At 36.1% G+C, this 17,241-nt stretch overlaps 1 protein-coding gene across 5 annotated transcripts in view; it reads left to right on the plus strand.

Annotated features, from left to right (window-relative positions):
- ATG10 (autophagy related 10) overlaps positions 1-17,241 on the plus strand; it is a 284,072-nt gene that overhangs the window by 175,385 nt on the left and 91,446 nt on the right. For all 5 annotated transcript variants that reach the window (XM_023214977.1, XM_023214976.1, XM_023214980.1 and 2 more), the window contains exon 4: positions 13,601-13,739. In XM_023214977.1, coding sequence (XP_023070745.1) covers positions 13,601-13,739 — 139 coding nt within the window. The remainder of the gene's footprint in view (positions 1-13,600; positions 13,740-17,241) is intronic.

Raw genomic sequence — 17,241 nt, forward strand, 5'->3', positions numbered from 1 at the left:
GCATCATTAATATTTCCATGTTCAGAGAACCTTCTCCTAAAAGCCAAAGAATCTTGGTAGGATTAATATACCCAGACTGTAACATTTAGTGTTGGTAAGTTCATCAGGTATCCTGTGAATTTCAGATCAGAGGGCTGGATTTAAGAGCTTTGTGCTGAAAGAGGAGAGTAAGGCCATGAAAAGCAAGATGCGCATGATACCAAGGATCAATTTTGCCTTCATAATTTTGTTTAATAATGGTCTACGTCACCAGCATAGGGTCTTTAAAGTGAATGCAGGCCTCCAGAGGGCTTGCAAAACAATCCATTGAGATGTGGGAAATAACATTAGAATTGCGATTTATATTTACTTTGATTTTGTAAAAGTTAAGCTCTACTAATACTTAACTTTTTGAAAATTTTCATAAAATTTTTAAGAGAGATGAGGTCCTGCTATATTGCTTAGGCTGGACTTGAACTCCTGGCTTTAAACAATCTTCCCTCCTCAGACTCCCAAAGTGCTGATGTTATAGACATGAGTCACTGTGCCCAGCTACTACTAATATTTAAATATGGATTGATGCTGGCATTGCCATTCCATGCATTTATCAGAAAACCAGATGCCATAGAGGTTAGTTATACAAGGCATCTGGGACCTAGACGATAGGAAGGAGCTATCAGAGGTGTTTTCACTCCTTTCATTGCATGTTATGCATTGCAGTTTACCTGTGCCCTGGATTTCTGGGATGATATTATTCAATTGTAGTTAACATAGCTCTTACTTTTCAGACTAAGGGCTTTAAAAGCTTCCTGCAAAGAATCTCTGGAACAACAACAACAACAACAAAAAGGTAAAAGGTAAAAATAACAGTCTAATCAGATCTTTCAAAAATTGACTATCCAAATTTAAAATTAAAATTATTTGAAATATGGATTTATATTTGCTGTTATTAATGATGACCCTTAACCTGTGTATTTATTGTACCTAATGACAGTATGAAGCAATCATTGACTAGCGACTCATTGAAAGGCATCCAGAACTTGAATAAAACCTCTTACAGCTAGAGAAGGGGATTTAAATATGCGATCGTGATTTACTAAGTACAGCCAGTGATATTGTACTCTTTGTGGATCTGTAGATCTTTCTCATCTATTGCAACCATTAAATCACCTATCAAAACAATGTAAAAAGACCCAAACCCAGATATTTGAAATGCCATGTTACAGTCAAGATTTAAAACACACAAAGAAGAACAAAAAATTAATTATTCAATCAAATTGCTCTCATCAAAATATTACTGGCAAGAAAGTGTCTGCACCATTATTACTAAATAAAATAAGTTTAGTTTTCTGTAGCATTTTATTTAGTGAATAGATTTACACATTTGGAACCCAGGGCTCTTTGACTATGCGCAGATTAGGACAGGGTTCTTTATGAAGAGAAAGGAAATTACCTCTGGCTCTTTAGAGTCTACTTTGAATGAAGTCTGCTGCCCCAGGACTACTGAGCATATGGGATCTGAACATTTAGTTTTTGGGTATCTGATCATCCAGGACTATGAGCAGGACTGGCTGGCTGCTCAGCAGCACTGACTCTGGAGCCAGGAGGCCTGGGAAAACCAGGTAATGGTGTGCTCATTTGCCTGCTATTTACATCTGTCAAATTTTGAGATGCTAACTTTTCAATGGGCACCTTAAAATCAACATTTCTGCAACTTTATTCAGCCACAATCACTGGCCCAGAAATCTGAGAAGCTCAATGAAGGGTGAGGGTAGAGGGCCAGCCAAAGCCCTTTGGTGCCTGAGCAAAGAGCTGGATAGGAGGACTACTTTTATTTGTATCCAGAGCATCACCCAACTAAAAGAATGACCTTGAAATATTTTTCCTTCACCTTTGTCTTGTCCTTAAAATTTTTATATTTTTGTGTATTTTATAATATACAAAGTATATTATATAGAAATACATATTCATAATTAATCAAGAGGTAAATATACACATATTAGGGTTGAGTGCTTAACTTTTTTGACTCCCAGTGTCATGATAAAAAAAGTTTAGAGATCTCTGATTTATAGGATGAAAATGGCAACAGACAATTTATAGTCATTCCACATATTTATTTCACTTAACAAATATTGATTGAATGTCTGCTATTTGCCAGGTACAGTTCAGGATGCTTGGAATACGTAAATGAATAAGACAGGCAAAAGCCCTGCCTTCACTCACATTCAAAGGGACATGTGTGCTGTAATAGAAGCCTTTCTAAGTCTGCCAACTGGATAAGGCCTCAAGATGAATTGTTACATTCTTATAGCACTTGCAACATTATATTCAAATAATTGTTTATGCAATGATTTTTTTCTCCCACGCTCTCTCTAGTTATAAGTTCCTTGAGAGCAAATACCATATCTGTTTGCCAACAAATCTCCAGTGCTGGCACTGTGCCTAGCTCATAGTAGATGCTCAGTGAGCATTAGTTGAATGCTGTCCATGCACATGCAAGTGGGCACACATGTTTAAGTGAGTTATTTGTAAAGCTGAGAAAAAAACTCATGTGGGCATTCTCAAGCAGAAACTATTGCTGGGGGCAACAGAAAGTGTAGGCAGAGACTTTTTAGTGGGCTGCAGCAAGAGTTTGTCAGGAAGAAGCTTGGATAATCAGAGATGACAGGGGTGACAGATTCTAGGTGATTAGGTAATCTGGTAAACTTGGACAAAAACAGTTCCTAAAACTCTATCTGGGTGGGTGTTGTGATCGTTGAAATAAAAATAAGCTTTGGTTAAGGGTGATTAGGATACTAAAATGATCAGTGCTACATAAAACTGGTTTATACTTGAATGAAGCTGAAAAAGAAAGATTGAAATCTCACAAACCAAATTTATAGATTTGGAGGTAAAATTTTATGTACTTGGCGACCATGTGCATTTTCTCTAATAGTATTTGTTGTAATTATAATTTTGTAGTTCTTTGTGTGATTATTGTTTAATGTATTTCCTTATATTAGGACATAATATCTATTATTGTTCTCTCTTCTATTCCCAGGCCCCAGGACAGTGTCTAGAACAGAGGATGGGAACTATGGCCTGCTGCCTATTTTTTTTTTCCTCTTTAGAGACAGGATCTCACTCTGTTACCCAGGCTGGAGTGCAGTGTGCAACCCTGAACTCCTGGGCTCAAGCAATCCTCTGGCCTCAGCCTCCCAAAGCACTGGGATTGCAGTCTTGAGCCATAGCAGGTATCCTGCTGTGTATTTCTGTACAGTTCACAAGCTAAGAATGGTTTTTATATTTTTATATGGTTAAAAAAAGAATTAAAAAAGAATAATATTCTATGACATTAAAATGATATGAAATTTAAATTTTAGTGTTCGTTAATGATGTACTATTGGAACAAAGCCACACTCATTAATTTACATATTATCTAGGCTGTTTTTATGCTGCAGTGGCAAAGTTGAGTGGTTTTGACAGAGACTTATGATGCCCAAAGCCTAAAATATTTACTATCTGGCTCTTTAAGAAAATGTTTGTACACCTTTGATCTAGAACATTTAGTGTATCCTATAACATTTTTTGAATGAATGTATGATGAATTAGTATACCTACTATGTGCCAGATATATACATTTTATACATTATCTCATTTAATCACATCAAGGGAAAAGTGCCTTTATTTAACAAGTGAAGAAACTGAGGCATGAAGGGGTTAAATGGCCTGTCCATTCTATGAGTAGCAGAGCCAGGGATTGAACCCACATCTAGCTCCAAATTCTGTGCTTTTTTATTTTTACCTATACTATGCTTCTCTGAAATCTAGGTGTTTTTATCTGAGATTTTGAGTGTCCCCTTGAATTCCAGTAGAAAGCTGAGAGCTTCATGTTGCTCTCATTACCGCTGAAATATTATAGTATTATTTAAAAGCAACAACCACATCTTTGTCCCGGCACAAGCTTAGTGCCTGGCATGTCATATATAATTGTGGAAATCTTAAAGGGATTCTCCTGGTAAAAAGCAAGCAAAGAAACAAATAAATCCTTATTCATATCCCTATGATCCAGAGACAGTTTTGAGCAAGGGAAGGAACTAATGGCTTACTCAAACAGTTCCTTGCTGATTCCTAGACATGATGTTTCCTGTGCACGTGTGAGAGGGCCTGTGCTTTAGGATTCACAGTCCTCTAACTTTCCTACATTGCCTGCCTCTTGGTCTGTTTATGAAGGCTTTATCATTTTCACTCTTTGGCGGATAAATTTACTCATTTCTGGATTTGAGTGTAGAAGTTTATTCATGTGCTGAAGGAATTTGCAGTTTATTCATCAAGACATTTAAAAATCTTACTTGTTTAAATTAGGGTAGTTCTATCTCTTACTTTAGAAAATGACTTTAGCCAAACTTCAGCCCATTGGATTTAATTATCATTGTTCTTTTAAGGCTCAGAATTTCTTAGACCCTCAGGAAATGTAATGTAGCATCGTAAGACAGGAAAAAAATGGAAAGGGGGAAAGAGTTCACCAAATGGAGACACAAATTCTTTAATAAAATTATGTTTAGTGCTTATAAAAAATATAATAAAATGAAATTAAAGAAGGCCTTGAAATTAGGATTTTCAGGGGTAGACAAACTAAGGTCTATGGACAACAGCTTGTTTTTGTAAATAAAATGTCACTGGAGTACAGCTGCGTACCTTTGTTTACGTGTTGCCAGTGGCTGTTTTCAGGCTACAGCCGCAGAGATCTATGGCCCACAAAGAAGCCTAAAATATTTACTACTTGGCCCTTTAGAAAAATGTTTGAAGATCTGTGGAACTAGAGATATAAGAAAAATTAGAAGAACTGGGCTTATTTAATATGGGAAACAAATAAATTTATTCATATTATAGAAAAATAATGCAAGGATAAATCTAGTGGGAACTGATTTACTTTCTAGCAAGGTAACAAGGAAGAATTTTCTGGCTCTGGAGTTAAAACATAGAATGCCTTATAAGGCAAGTTTCACAGATTGGTGGTTACATGTGTGGTGCAAAATTTATTCCTTTTTGGCACTCCAAATTCCACTATTAAAGATTACTTTTGATTAGGGTTATCAGCCACAAATCTACTGTTGAATATAATAATTGATAAAGGAGTAACATACTAAGCCACTAATGGCCTTTAATGGTTTAGCAAGAATTAACTAACCAATTAGAAGGAAAATGAAGGAAATTTTTATATAGGAGAAGATGAAGGAATGGGGCAGTGAACTGGGAGTCGGGGATGATAAGCTGAGGTCTTAGCTTAATGGAAGTGAATTAGGCTCCCTCCGAGAGGAGACCAAATGAGCTAACAGTAGCCCTGAAAACATAGATGAGCAGCTAGTGAAGGCAAACCGGTTATGGCATAATTTTGGGTCTCGGTGAATGAGTTTTCCTGACTGTATAATTCCATAGACTACAAAAGTAAAGAATCACAAAGTAGACCCTCCATGTATATGTGAGGCAAGACCTGCATAGCGTCACCAGGAACACTGCTTATGAGGTGGATTCTTAAAACCCATCCCAGAACTCCTGGATTAGGATTTTGGGGGTGGAGGCCAGGAATACATCCGTTTAACATTTCCCACCCCCAAGAATCTGATGGTCTTTGCAGGCTGGAAAGAACCCTGGGCTTGGAGCCTGAAGGCTTAGTTTTGTGCCCTGACTCAGTTTCTTACTCACTGGAGACCTTGGGCCTTCCTCCTAGAGCAGAGGAACAAATTACATGATGTACATCAATAGGCTTAGAAAAATTGTAAACTGTTACAGTTGATGCTGGCCTTTCTTATGTCACATGTAAAGGGTAACTCTGAAGAGAAACACACTTGACTGACTTTTGAAGCTTGAGATTTTTTCAAGAGGTCAAAATTTTTCCCTCTTCCTCTAGTTTGGCATGATTTACATAAATAATTTCTGATTTTCAAATTCCTTATTCTGCTAATTCTTCACTTTTAGATGTATAGAAATAAGTAATAAGTGCAATTAAGTATTATTACTATTTTCTCCTGCCAAAGAACCTGTGTTTTCTAGCATGGACTCTAAGAGATAGCCTCTTCCACAGTTCCGTCTTTTACTTGGCCTGTTTGCTAGCTTCCCAGCTCCCGGCACTTGCTGTTTCCTATGCAGTCTTAAAAGAAACAGGGTCTAGGAAGCACAGTGGAGCCAGCTGTAAACATCCAGAAAACTGCCAGATGTGCTCTGGCGGGTTTCTGCATCCCCTCCCTCCTGCCTTGCCCTTGAGCATGCCAGCCTGGAGAAGAGGATTTAATCCTGCACAGGAAACAGATTCTTCCTCTCAGTGGGAACCCATATTGGCCATGCTGCTGCTAATTCACTTTGGTTGATGTAGCAGGGAGAGTAAAGAATGGTACCTTTTTACCCCCTTTAAAAAAAAATCAGTAGTAGTAGTGATAACATTACTGGGAAGGGGAGAGCCTCACTAACATATTATTCTTGGGATCACCTTGTAACCACCCTTTTTTGTTTCAGTGTTGCTTTGGATGCTGTTAGACATATGTTGAACCGGCTGATATGTACCACATACAACATTTACAGTTGCTAAAAGAATGACGTTGCTTGCAAAGGTTCTTGTGACAGTCACTTACTCAGAAGCCACAGGGATTGTGGAAAAAGTCGTTTTGGGAATTAAGATAGTGAAAAAACCACTCCACTGTATAATGATGAACCATGAAACAAACAAAACAAGAGCTGATTACTTCAAGTCCCACAGATTATTTTTATAATTCACTTTAAACGTTTTAATAATTAAAATTCTTTATTTCTTGAGGAATTGATTTTTCAATGGTTTGTCAGAAGGCTTCATCCGTCGTTATCACTTCTAAAAATATTAAATCGCCGTTGGCTCAGGAAACTCAGCAAATGAAGAGTTTATTACATTGCATCTTTCCATTGTGATGAGATGGTTTCTGTGTCCAGTCTTGAACAGAGCTAAGGACTGTCTTTGAAGCAGCACTGCCCCTGTGTCATTCTTTGGTTCCTTAGCTGTGATTCCAGCCCAGTAATAGATTTGAACTAAAGACCTGACTGGTAGAAAACAAACAAATCAACTCTCTTTTCCTCAAGGGATGTTATGAATAAAGCTGATTACTTATGTTTGCTCAGTAATAGAGATTATTAGTGATAGAAGAAAAGTTTTTCTTCCTTCCCTGTAGGCTAAATAGAGATATGGATCTCATTTCCAAGGCCCAATACAGTATTTGGGTTTGCTTTCAATAAAATATCTATGAAGTGTCTTCAGCATGATCCCTATTTAATGGGATTTAGTTGTAAAGCTTAATTCGTATCAGATTTTCTAAATGAGAGATCACTGTCAACTTATTGTTAATTGAATTCAATAAAATCAAGGTTTCTATAATTAATGTGAACCACTTAATCTTTTAGCTCTTGAATGAATGTAATTTTCTAAATACACATATCTTCATGAAATAGCAATATTTTGAGAAAAATCAATATATTGTGACTTCTTTTTTCAGTGACTCTTAATATCAAATGAAATACAACTGGTCCCCCATATCTGTGGGTTCCGTATCCATGGATTTAGACAACCAGGATCAAAACTGTAGTTAGGACTATAGTGGTTGCATCTGAACTGAGCATGTATAGACCTTTTTTCCTGTCATTATTCTCTCAGCCATATAGTATAGGCATTTACATAGCATTTACATTGTATTAGGTATGATAAATAATATAGAGATGATTTAAAGTATGGGAGGATATGTGTAGATTATATGCAAATACTATGCCATTTTATATAAGGAACTTGAACGTCTGTGAATTTTGGTATCCTCGGGGTAGGGGGGTTCTGGAGCCAATCCCTCATGTATACCTAGGGTTCACTGTATACCCAAATTCTTTAAAAGTCACATAATAAGAGAAAAATAGTAAAAATATTAGCAAACTACCTCAAAGTGTTACGATTATGATGTTCAGAACATCAGTCCAAATGAAGCATAGTAGTAGTTAAGTGGCATACTACAGTACAAAGAGCAGTGGTTTCAGTGTCAGTAGATAAGGGTTGTAGGCCTTCCTGTACCCCTAACTATAGTAGTCCCCCCTTATTGGTATGGGAGATATGGGAGATATTGCAGTGGATGCCTGAAACCACAGATAACACTGAGCCCTATATATACTATGTTTTTGCCTATACATAGCTGTGACAAAGTCTAATTTATAATGAGCACAGTAAGAGATGAACAGCTTCTTTTTGGCATATCCATATTGCCAGTGTCACTACCCTTGTGCCTTGGGGCCATTATTACGTAAAATAGGGATTACTTGAACATAAGCACTGTGATACCACAACAGTAGATCTGAAAACCCAGCTTGCTACTAAGTGACTAATGAGCTGGTGGTGTCTACAGCATGGATACTCTGGACAGAGGATGATTCATGTCCCAGGTAGGCGGGATGGCAAGAGATTTCATCACACTACTCTAAACGGCGCACAATTTAAAATTTATTAATTTTTTATTTCTGGAATTTCTCACTTAATGTTTTCAGATCGTGGTTGATCATGGATAATTGAAAACTGTAGACAGTGAAACTCTGGATAAGTGGGAACTACTGTACCTAGGTGGCATTGGGTAAGGCACCAACAAGAAGGGTATTGTTGTTTGTATCTGCAAGATGAGCGTGTTGGACTAGGTGGAATGATTCAGATTTCTTTCACTATTAGAATTCTCTTCCTTCTGTGTTCTGTAATATGGTATCAGAAACTTTTTTATCTTAATTTTTTATTTTAAATAATTTAAAATACTCCTTAAAGTAGATAGAACAGTATAATGAACACCTAGGGACTCATCAAACAATCTCAACAATCACCCCTCCATGCAAGTCATGCTCCTTCTACACTTCCATCCACTTACCCTTCTCCTGTATTATTTTCAAACAAATCCCAGACATTAGACTCTCTTTATTACCATGATCCCTCTGTCATCTGTATTATTAGCACCTTGAGGTCTTAACATTTTTATTCAGTTTTTAACAAGCCTCAAATTGCCTCACTGTTTCTGTGCTTTCCATTTTTTAATTGAAATTTTTTGAGATAACTATAGATTCACATTTAGTAATAAGAAATAACAATCCCATCTACCATTTACCCAATATCCCCCAGTGGTAACTTCTTATAAAACTATAGTATAATATCAGAACCAGGATGTTGACGTTAATACAATCCACTGGCCTTATTCAGATTTCCCCAGTTTGACTTGTACTCATTGTGTGTATCTCTGTGTGTGTATTTGGTTCTGTACAGTTTTATCATATGTGTAGGCTTACATATCCACCACTATGGTCAAGATACATAATAGTTCCATCACCACAAAGATATCTCATGCTGCTGTGTTATAACCAGCTCTCTGCCCTCCAGTCCCCCAACACTAATCTGCTGGTTTTCACTTCAAAAGTGTTGTCACTTCAAAAATGTTATATAAGTGGAATCATACAGTATATAACTTTTGGAGATTGACTTTCATCACTTAGCATAATTCCCTGGAGAGTCATCCAGGTTGTTGTGTATATCAGTTGTTTGTTTCTTTTTATTTCTAAATAGTGTGGTATGGATGTACCACAGTCTGTTTAACCATGACCTGTTGAAGGACACCTCATTGTTTCAAATTTTGGGCTATTCTGAATAAAGCTGCTATGAACATTCATGCGCAGGTTTTTCAACGCTGTGGGATAAATCGAGTGCAATTGGTAGGTTGTGTGGTAATTATATGTTTACTTGTATGAGAAACTGTCATATGGTTTTCCAGAGAGGCTATACATACCATTTTATAGTCCAACCAGCAATGTATGATCTAGTTTCTCTGTCTTCACCAACATTTGGTGGTGTCCACTATTTTGTTTATTTTAGCCATTCTGACAGATGTTTAGTGATACCTCATTATAGTTTTAATTTATATTGCCCTGACTGGCTAAGGATATTGAATATCTTCTTTATGTGCTTATTTGCCATTGGAATATCCTCTTTGGTGATATTTTGCATCTCTGCTCCTCCATTTACTTCTTTTTAGTCTTTAGGGTGGTGTGAGATGGCTGGCAAATTACCTATGAAGTTTGTTATAATGTACTTACATAGGAGGAAACAGATCTTCAGACTGAAATAGAAAATGTTGCTTACTAGGGTTCTTAGCTCTGTACTATAATATCCAGGAATACAAAAATGAGTAAGAGAAGAACCTTAGTCTTGAAGTTCTAAAACCATCTGGCACTTTTAACTGGAAAAAAAAAGCAGAAAATGTGTAGAAGTCTGAGATTTCCAAATTGCATGACTTCAAGGAATGATATATTCATGGTCATCATAAAGGTGACCACAAATGATGAAAAGATCCTAGCAGACACAAACGAAGGATTCAAATTCATCTAATATGAGTAAAGCATGCAAAAATGTCACTGTACGTAGATGACTGCCCAGAGCAACACTGGGTGACATAGTAGCACATAGTAGCAGTCCTAATTAGAAGACAAGTACCCCTGGCCTTCACAACCCACAAAGGCCCTCAGCTGCCAGTGAGAACAGTGACTGGAGTGAGACTTCTCACAGGATTTTCAAGAAGCTTGTTCTGTCCTCTCCCTCTTATTTCTTGAGCCTCCTAGAGAATATGGATCTATGCCTAATTGATAACAGTTTCACATACCTGATGTCAACCCCAGCACATTCCTGAGTGCTTAATTTGAGTTTGGGTGAAGAAATTTTTTCCAGAAATTGTATCTTTACTAGCAGCACTGGGTCTCAGACAGTCTATTTCTGCACTTTTCTGTAGAAATTAATGACCCAAATCCTTCGATTCAGTATGCACTTAAGAATTGCACAGTGATCGTCTAAGAAGAGAAATGGCTCAATAGAGAAGATAAGAGAATAAACACACACACACACACACACACACACACAGAGAGAGAGAGAGAGATGGTGACATTTAAAATCAGTGGAAAAAAGGTGAACTATTGAAATCATCTAGGAAAATTTCTTACCTCACACTATATACAAAACAAAAATCGGTTGGATTAATGATCTAAATTTTAGTTTAAAAACGTGTGTATATAGTAAAGAAAATTTTTTAACATCTTTATAATTTGTAAGACTGAGGTGAGATACAGCAGGAAGCCTTCTGATGAAGACATGTAACTTAGAAGCTATAAACAGAAAATGTACAGATTTGACTACGTAAAAGTAAAAAAAAAAAAAAAAAAAAACCCTTTGTGATAAAAAAGTACAACAAACAGTTGAAAGAAAACAGAGAGAAAGTGTTTTATGTGTTTTATATATATATATGTGTGTATATATGTCTATATTTCACATATATCCTTGCACACCTCTATTTTTCTATGGTGCAGACATACATATTTATCTCTAATAGTAAGTTATTGTTTCCAATATACAAACAGTTTATATAATTCAATAAGAAAAATGCAAACAATCAGAAAATAGTGAAGAGTAAAAACAAGCAAATCATGGGAGAATACAAATTACCAATAAACATATGAATAGCTGCTTGCCTTCACTAGCAAGTAACCAAGAAACTAGAAATTAAAACAATAAGAAATTGATACTTAAAAATTCATCAGTAGGCAAAAATTAAAAACAATATTCAGTATTTATTGGACATAGGAAAAGAGCATTCTCAGACATTTTTCCTGGGAATATAAATTGATACAGCCTTTTTGTGAGGATGGAATTTCTGAGATTCAGTATCTCTTGAAATTTAAAATGCTCATGCCCTTTGATACAGTGATTCCACCCTTAGGAATCTGCACCATAGAAAAAATAGAGGTGTGTAAGGGTATATGTGCTGTGATATTCATTGCAGCCTTATTTGTCAGTAGCAGAAAACTATAATCAACCTAAAATATCTAGCAATATGGAAATGTTAAAAAAAAAAAAAAAACTATGGTGTGGTCATGCAGTGAAATATAGAGAAGGCATTAAAAGGCACTAAATCTATAGCAGTGACTTGGCAGCACGTGGCAGGATGCCCATGAGTGAAAATATCCACTCTAGGATCATATGTATATATAGCAGGATTTAAGCAGGGGCGGGGGTGGGGAGGAGGTGTATATGTGTCTATCTGTGTCTATGTGTTTGTGTGCCAAAAATCAAAAAGTCTAAAAAAATACACTCTGGCCTGTTAATGATGGTTACAAACCTGAGGTATAGGAGTGCTGGGATGAGGGGAATTTCATTTTTTCTTTTATGTACTTGTGCAATATTTGTAATTTTTACCACCAAGAGAGAATTATTTTATAATATTAAGAAAGAGAGGAAATTATAAATGCTAAGCAACCCAATTATTAACCAAAAAGAAAGAATTTGGTTAAAAGAATTGATGTAATAGAAGGTACAGATACCTATGCCTAATGAAAATTTAAAAACAAAACAAAATACAAAAATCTTTTTCTTGCTTCTGTATTAATTTTCTGTATCTGGCATATTTATTTCCATGATTTCTCTCTGGTTATTTTATTGTGTTTAATTGATGGTGTTTACTGGAGTTTAGTGAAAAATATTTTGTAAACATCTCCAGTTGTGATTTATCCATTGTAATATCTCCCCAGTGAACTGACTGTGAGTAGGGAATTACAGAATTATCTGTAAAGGAGATACAGATCTTGAAAGTAGTCTAGGGCTTTGCTTATCTCCACAGGAAACCTTATTTCATATTGATAAAGTGTGAAATCTTTCCTTAGTTATTTCTGATTGTTCATTGTTGTTACTATTTTAATGAGAGGTAGAAATGAGCTAAACCAACCTGCTTCATTCCTTCTAGTACTAATTTAATTTCAAAGGAAATTCTTCAACCCCAATAAATAAGTGAATGTGGATGGAACCAGACTCTGACTCAACATGTCCAATTAATTGCTTCTAAACAGTAAGATACATTCTTTTAAAGGCCCCTAACAAAAAACAGTAAAAAATGATCACGTGAGAAGTGAGATGACTATCATCATCTCTGCTTACAAAATTCTGTTTCCAAAGTTGACATTAATATTTGCCATCTACTCTATTATAAATCAAGATTTATTGTAGAAATATGCCAAAGATAGCACAATAATAAGGAAAACAATCATCGCAGGTTTTGAAATATACCTAACAAATTCAACCTCTTGCAAAATAACTTTCTTATTCAAAATGGAACTGGGAATTGTTCAGCACACAATGAATCATCTTTTGGCAAGTACAATAGAATCTTTAGGGACATTTCACAGCCTCTTGTTCAATTGTTAGGATGTTTTTAGCTTTCACAGGTAGGGAAGAAGGTAGCTTGTATAGCCATCATCTTGTTGCTAAAATTTTACAGTAAAGATTTTTCAGGCAATAGATCTTTTTGGATTTTTTTTCCTTTCTTTTTCTTTATACAGAGCTTCTTTGTGTCTCAAAAACAATCTGGAATTACTTAATGCTAATGTTTTCTGGTTTTACTATTTACCCAGGACTCAAATGTTAAACATTAATATGGGAAACTCCCTTTTCCTTGTATCATAGCCTTATATTTATTTAACTGTTATGTTGCAAGAAGAAAATCTCCTCTTTTTCTCTCCATGTTAGTACTTTTCTTATTAACAAACCCATTTTCATTTTGTTTTTGCTTTTTTGCAGGAGGCTTTCGAGCTACCCTCAGATGATTGTGAAGTGATTGAAACTGCAGCAGCGTCCAAAGTGATTAAATATGAGTATCATGTCTTATATTCCTGTAGCTACCAAGTGCCTGTACTTTACTTTAGGGCAAGCTTTTTAGGTAAGACCATGTCTGAAGCTCAAAGTAAATTTATAACATTTACATATAAAGCAAAAAGCATATTCGGAAAATTATTCTCCAGAGGAAAAAAAATAGAGTTAAAAATAAGAAAACTGTGGGTGAGGTAAGGTTTTACCAGTAAATTTTCTCATGCTTCAGAAAGGGTATCAAGACTTCAGCGTGAATGATATCATCCCAGCCTTAAGTCTGATCTTCAGATTCTTGGCCTTTTGCCTGAAGTTGACTAAACCCCCCGGCCCTTTTTCTTTACTTTAAACAAGTAAGAACAACTTAAAGCTACAATGTTTGTTTACTTCTAACTTTACAGTAAAAATTTCTTTTAATCTCAGATGATCCCATTAACTCAGAAGCCCCTTTGCCTCCTTCCCCAAAAGCTAATAATTATTTTAAGAAATGTTTATCAATTAGCTTAAGCTGTATTTAAAAATAGCACTGACATTTCCTTCAGCCATGTATACATCTCCAGTGCCTTAGCTTCCTGTGATGCTGTTACTCAACTTATTCCCTTGCCAAGAAGGTGGAACACCCTGTCTCCTTGGAGGCCTTAGCTAATAAAGCTTATTTAATCAGCAGCCACATGGCGTCCTCACCCTGCAGCGCAGCCATGACTTCCCGTTTAGAGTCCGCTGCCTAAACCGGGTCAGCATTGGGATGTGCTGCCACCCAGGCCCAGGGACCAAGAGGAGCCTCCTGTTCCGTCAAACCCTTGCCCTATTTCTCCTTTTGTATCTGGCTTGTCAGCAGCATTATGCATTTTGAACAGTCTTCTAACTTTTTTCTGGATAGCTAAGACATCTGAATTTAGCCAGTGATATTTTATTTTTAATTAAAAAGTAGCTTAAGCTGCTTGAATGTGTGTTTGGTAGATTTAATCACTTGCTGCCTTATATTGTTTAATGGTCTCTAATTTTGCAGTGTTGGCAGTTTAACAAGCAGTTAGGATTTAAAACACAAGAAGAAATTCTCATAGACTCCCTGGTGAGAAGATTTTAATCTGAGGTGCAGTTCCTAAGAACTGACAATTTGGGGTAAATTTTCAACATGGGACATGGGGAATGGAGGACACTGATAGTTCATTAATTCACAAACTCTTGCTGTGGATTTATCCATATCATTATTACAAGCCTTTAAAACACTCGTTTTATGGTAATTATATTTGGTTTAGAGCCCAGAGGTTAAAAGAAGTGTCTTGTCAGTGAACTGTGCTATACTAAAAAGTAGGAGATATATTTGTTTATTCAGGGGGAGGAAAATGTCTTTCTTGGTTCTGGTTTGCAATGGCTCTGCCTTCTAGATTCAGAGACAAGTCGAGGCTGCAGGTAGAGGAAATAGGACATTACTTCTTCAATACTGTACTTTCATATAATTAGTATTCACCATAAGCAGTTAATCACCAGAGAAGAGCTCCCAGAGACAAAACAAGTTGTTTAGCTTGTCAGCATTAGGGAATCAGAGGTGTTGAAACATGACTGCTTCTAGCTGGAAGTGGGTCTTGCCAAGGCCGGCTGATGAGCTCATATGTGTGCTTTGCTCTTATGTGCCAACAGCTCCCCTTACAGTACAGCACAGTAATTGTTCCTGCAAGTCCAATTATATTTTAATGACATTGGTGTAGTATCTGTGATCCTTTCTTCATGATTTTCTATTCTTTTAAAAAAAACAGTTAGCATTCTTGGCTTCTATTTGTATACTTTTACAATGCCCTCCATTTATGCCTTATAAAGGTAAACCAAAACAAGTCATTTATTTTTATGTAGAAGCATTCACCCCCCATCACCACTGCTTTGTGTTGTATAGAGTGGGTATCAGGAATTTAAAATTTTATTTTGGCCCAGAATTCGTTTAATGCTTGTTCAGATACCTTAAAATATCAAATTTAATTTTTGTGCAGCATACTGAATGCTTTCTGGTGGAGAAACATGAAGAATGGTTCTTTCTTTCCTTTATCATATTCTAATAATTTATTTTTTCTTTCCACCTAACTTAACCTCATGGATATTTTTAAAATGTATCAACCTTTACTCTGGAGTCACAATTTTTCATTTATTCCCCTCAGTCTTTTTTATTCTCCTTACCTTTTCCTGTGATATCTGATTACTCTGACCCTTCATCTGTTTGTTAAACAAATCTCTGCCAGTGTGGTGAAAGGATTCCTAATGTCTTCCTCTTATTCCAGGCCCGGATTTTTCTTTGTCTCATTCTAAGAGAGTTCCGACCTAGAAAGAGGATGACTGTAAAATTTCTTGCCCAGGGGTCTTTTTTTTTTTTGTTGCTTCAAAAATAGTTCACTTAGCCTTGTTTTTGACAGATATTTATAATTTCTTTTGCATTTGATTGTTAGTAAAAATTAATTTCTCTGCTTTGCTCTAACTTTTCTCCCTGTACCTATTTTTTAAGGAAAAGCAAAACAAGTAATAAATAGTTTCCATTTAAATTTACATTACCCTTTCTTGTATCAGCTTGCTTCAATTTCAGAAGAAATCTTTACTGTTTCTCGAAATGCAAATCCCTTAGACTTTGAGTTCCTTTTCTTTATATGGTCCAGTTTCCACCAGGCCAATTACTAGTAGCCCAAGACTCAGTTAACATACCATCTATTCTTGTCACTCTCATGTCATGTCATATCATATCATATATTCTATTATATCACAACTTGCACTATCGCAGAAATATTTGTTTATATCTATAAAATGATATGCTGGAACATAGAGCTTCAAGATAAAAACAAGACTAAAGGAAATTAATATTGAGTGCCTACAAAGTGAGAAGCTTTATTTATGGCTTTGTGTGTATACATGTATAAGATATATGTATATATGTATGGCTTATTCAACTGTGGCACAGCATCAAGTATTTAAGTGAAATGATAATGAAGAATTTCTTGCCATTTAAAAAATATAGCCCAAGAATGGAAACATTGTGATGGTGCCTACTTCAACTGCTATGCCAGGTTTTGAAGGCGGAAGTAATTCTGTTGTCTCCAGGAGACCTAGGACCCAAACCATCTGTGTATCTTTACTCTTTAGTCTGATAATTTTCAGAGACTATAGGAGTAGTGGACTTAGAAAAATAGAACATCCTGAGGACTCAAAAGTGAGTATCCAAACTAGCTGAAGCAGCTGTTCCACTTCTATAAACACGTATTTTTATTTAATCCTTGAAGGCAGTCAGCCAAGTTGAGACAGCATTCTGCTTCTACCTCTCATTTCTACTACTTCGGTGTACAGGAGCTCAGTTACCAAGTAGGCAATGTGGATTTAAGAGAAGAAATAAGCCCTTCCATCCCAATGTTCTGTTTTTCTCTAACTACTTCTGTCATTGTAGGTTTGGGAGAGGTGATGGGACACAGTTAATACCATTTATCACTCAGCAGAGGGTGAGACGTAATTGCACATCTGTTGAATAATAATAAATAGCCTACATTGGAATAGTGCCTTGTAGTTTAGTAAATCCACTCCCACAAAGCGTTGACATCTTCAAG

Source organism: Piliocolobus tephrosceles, chromosome 4, assembly GCF_002776525.5.
Source record: "Piliocolobus tephrosceles isolate RC106 chromosome 4, ASM277652v3, whole genome shotgun sequence".
NCBI lineage: Eukaryota > Metazoa > Chordata > Mammalia > Primates > Cercopithecidae > Piliocolobus > Piliocolobus tephrosceles.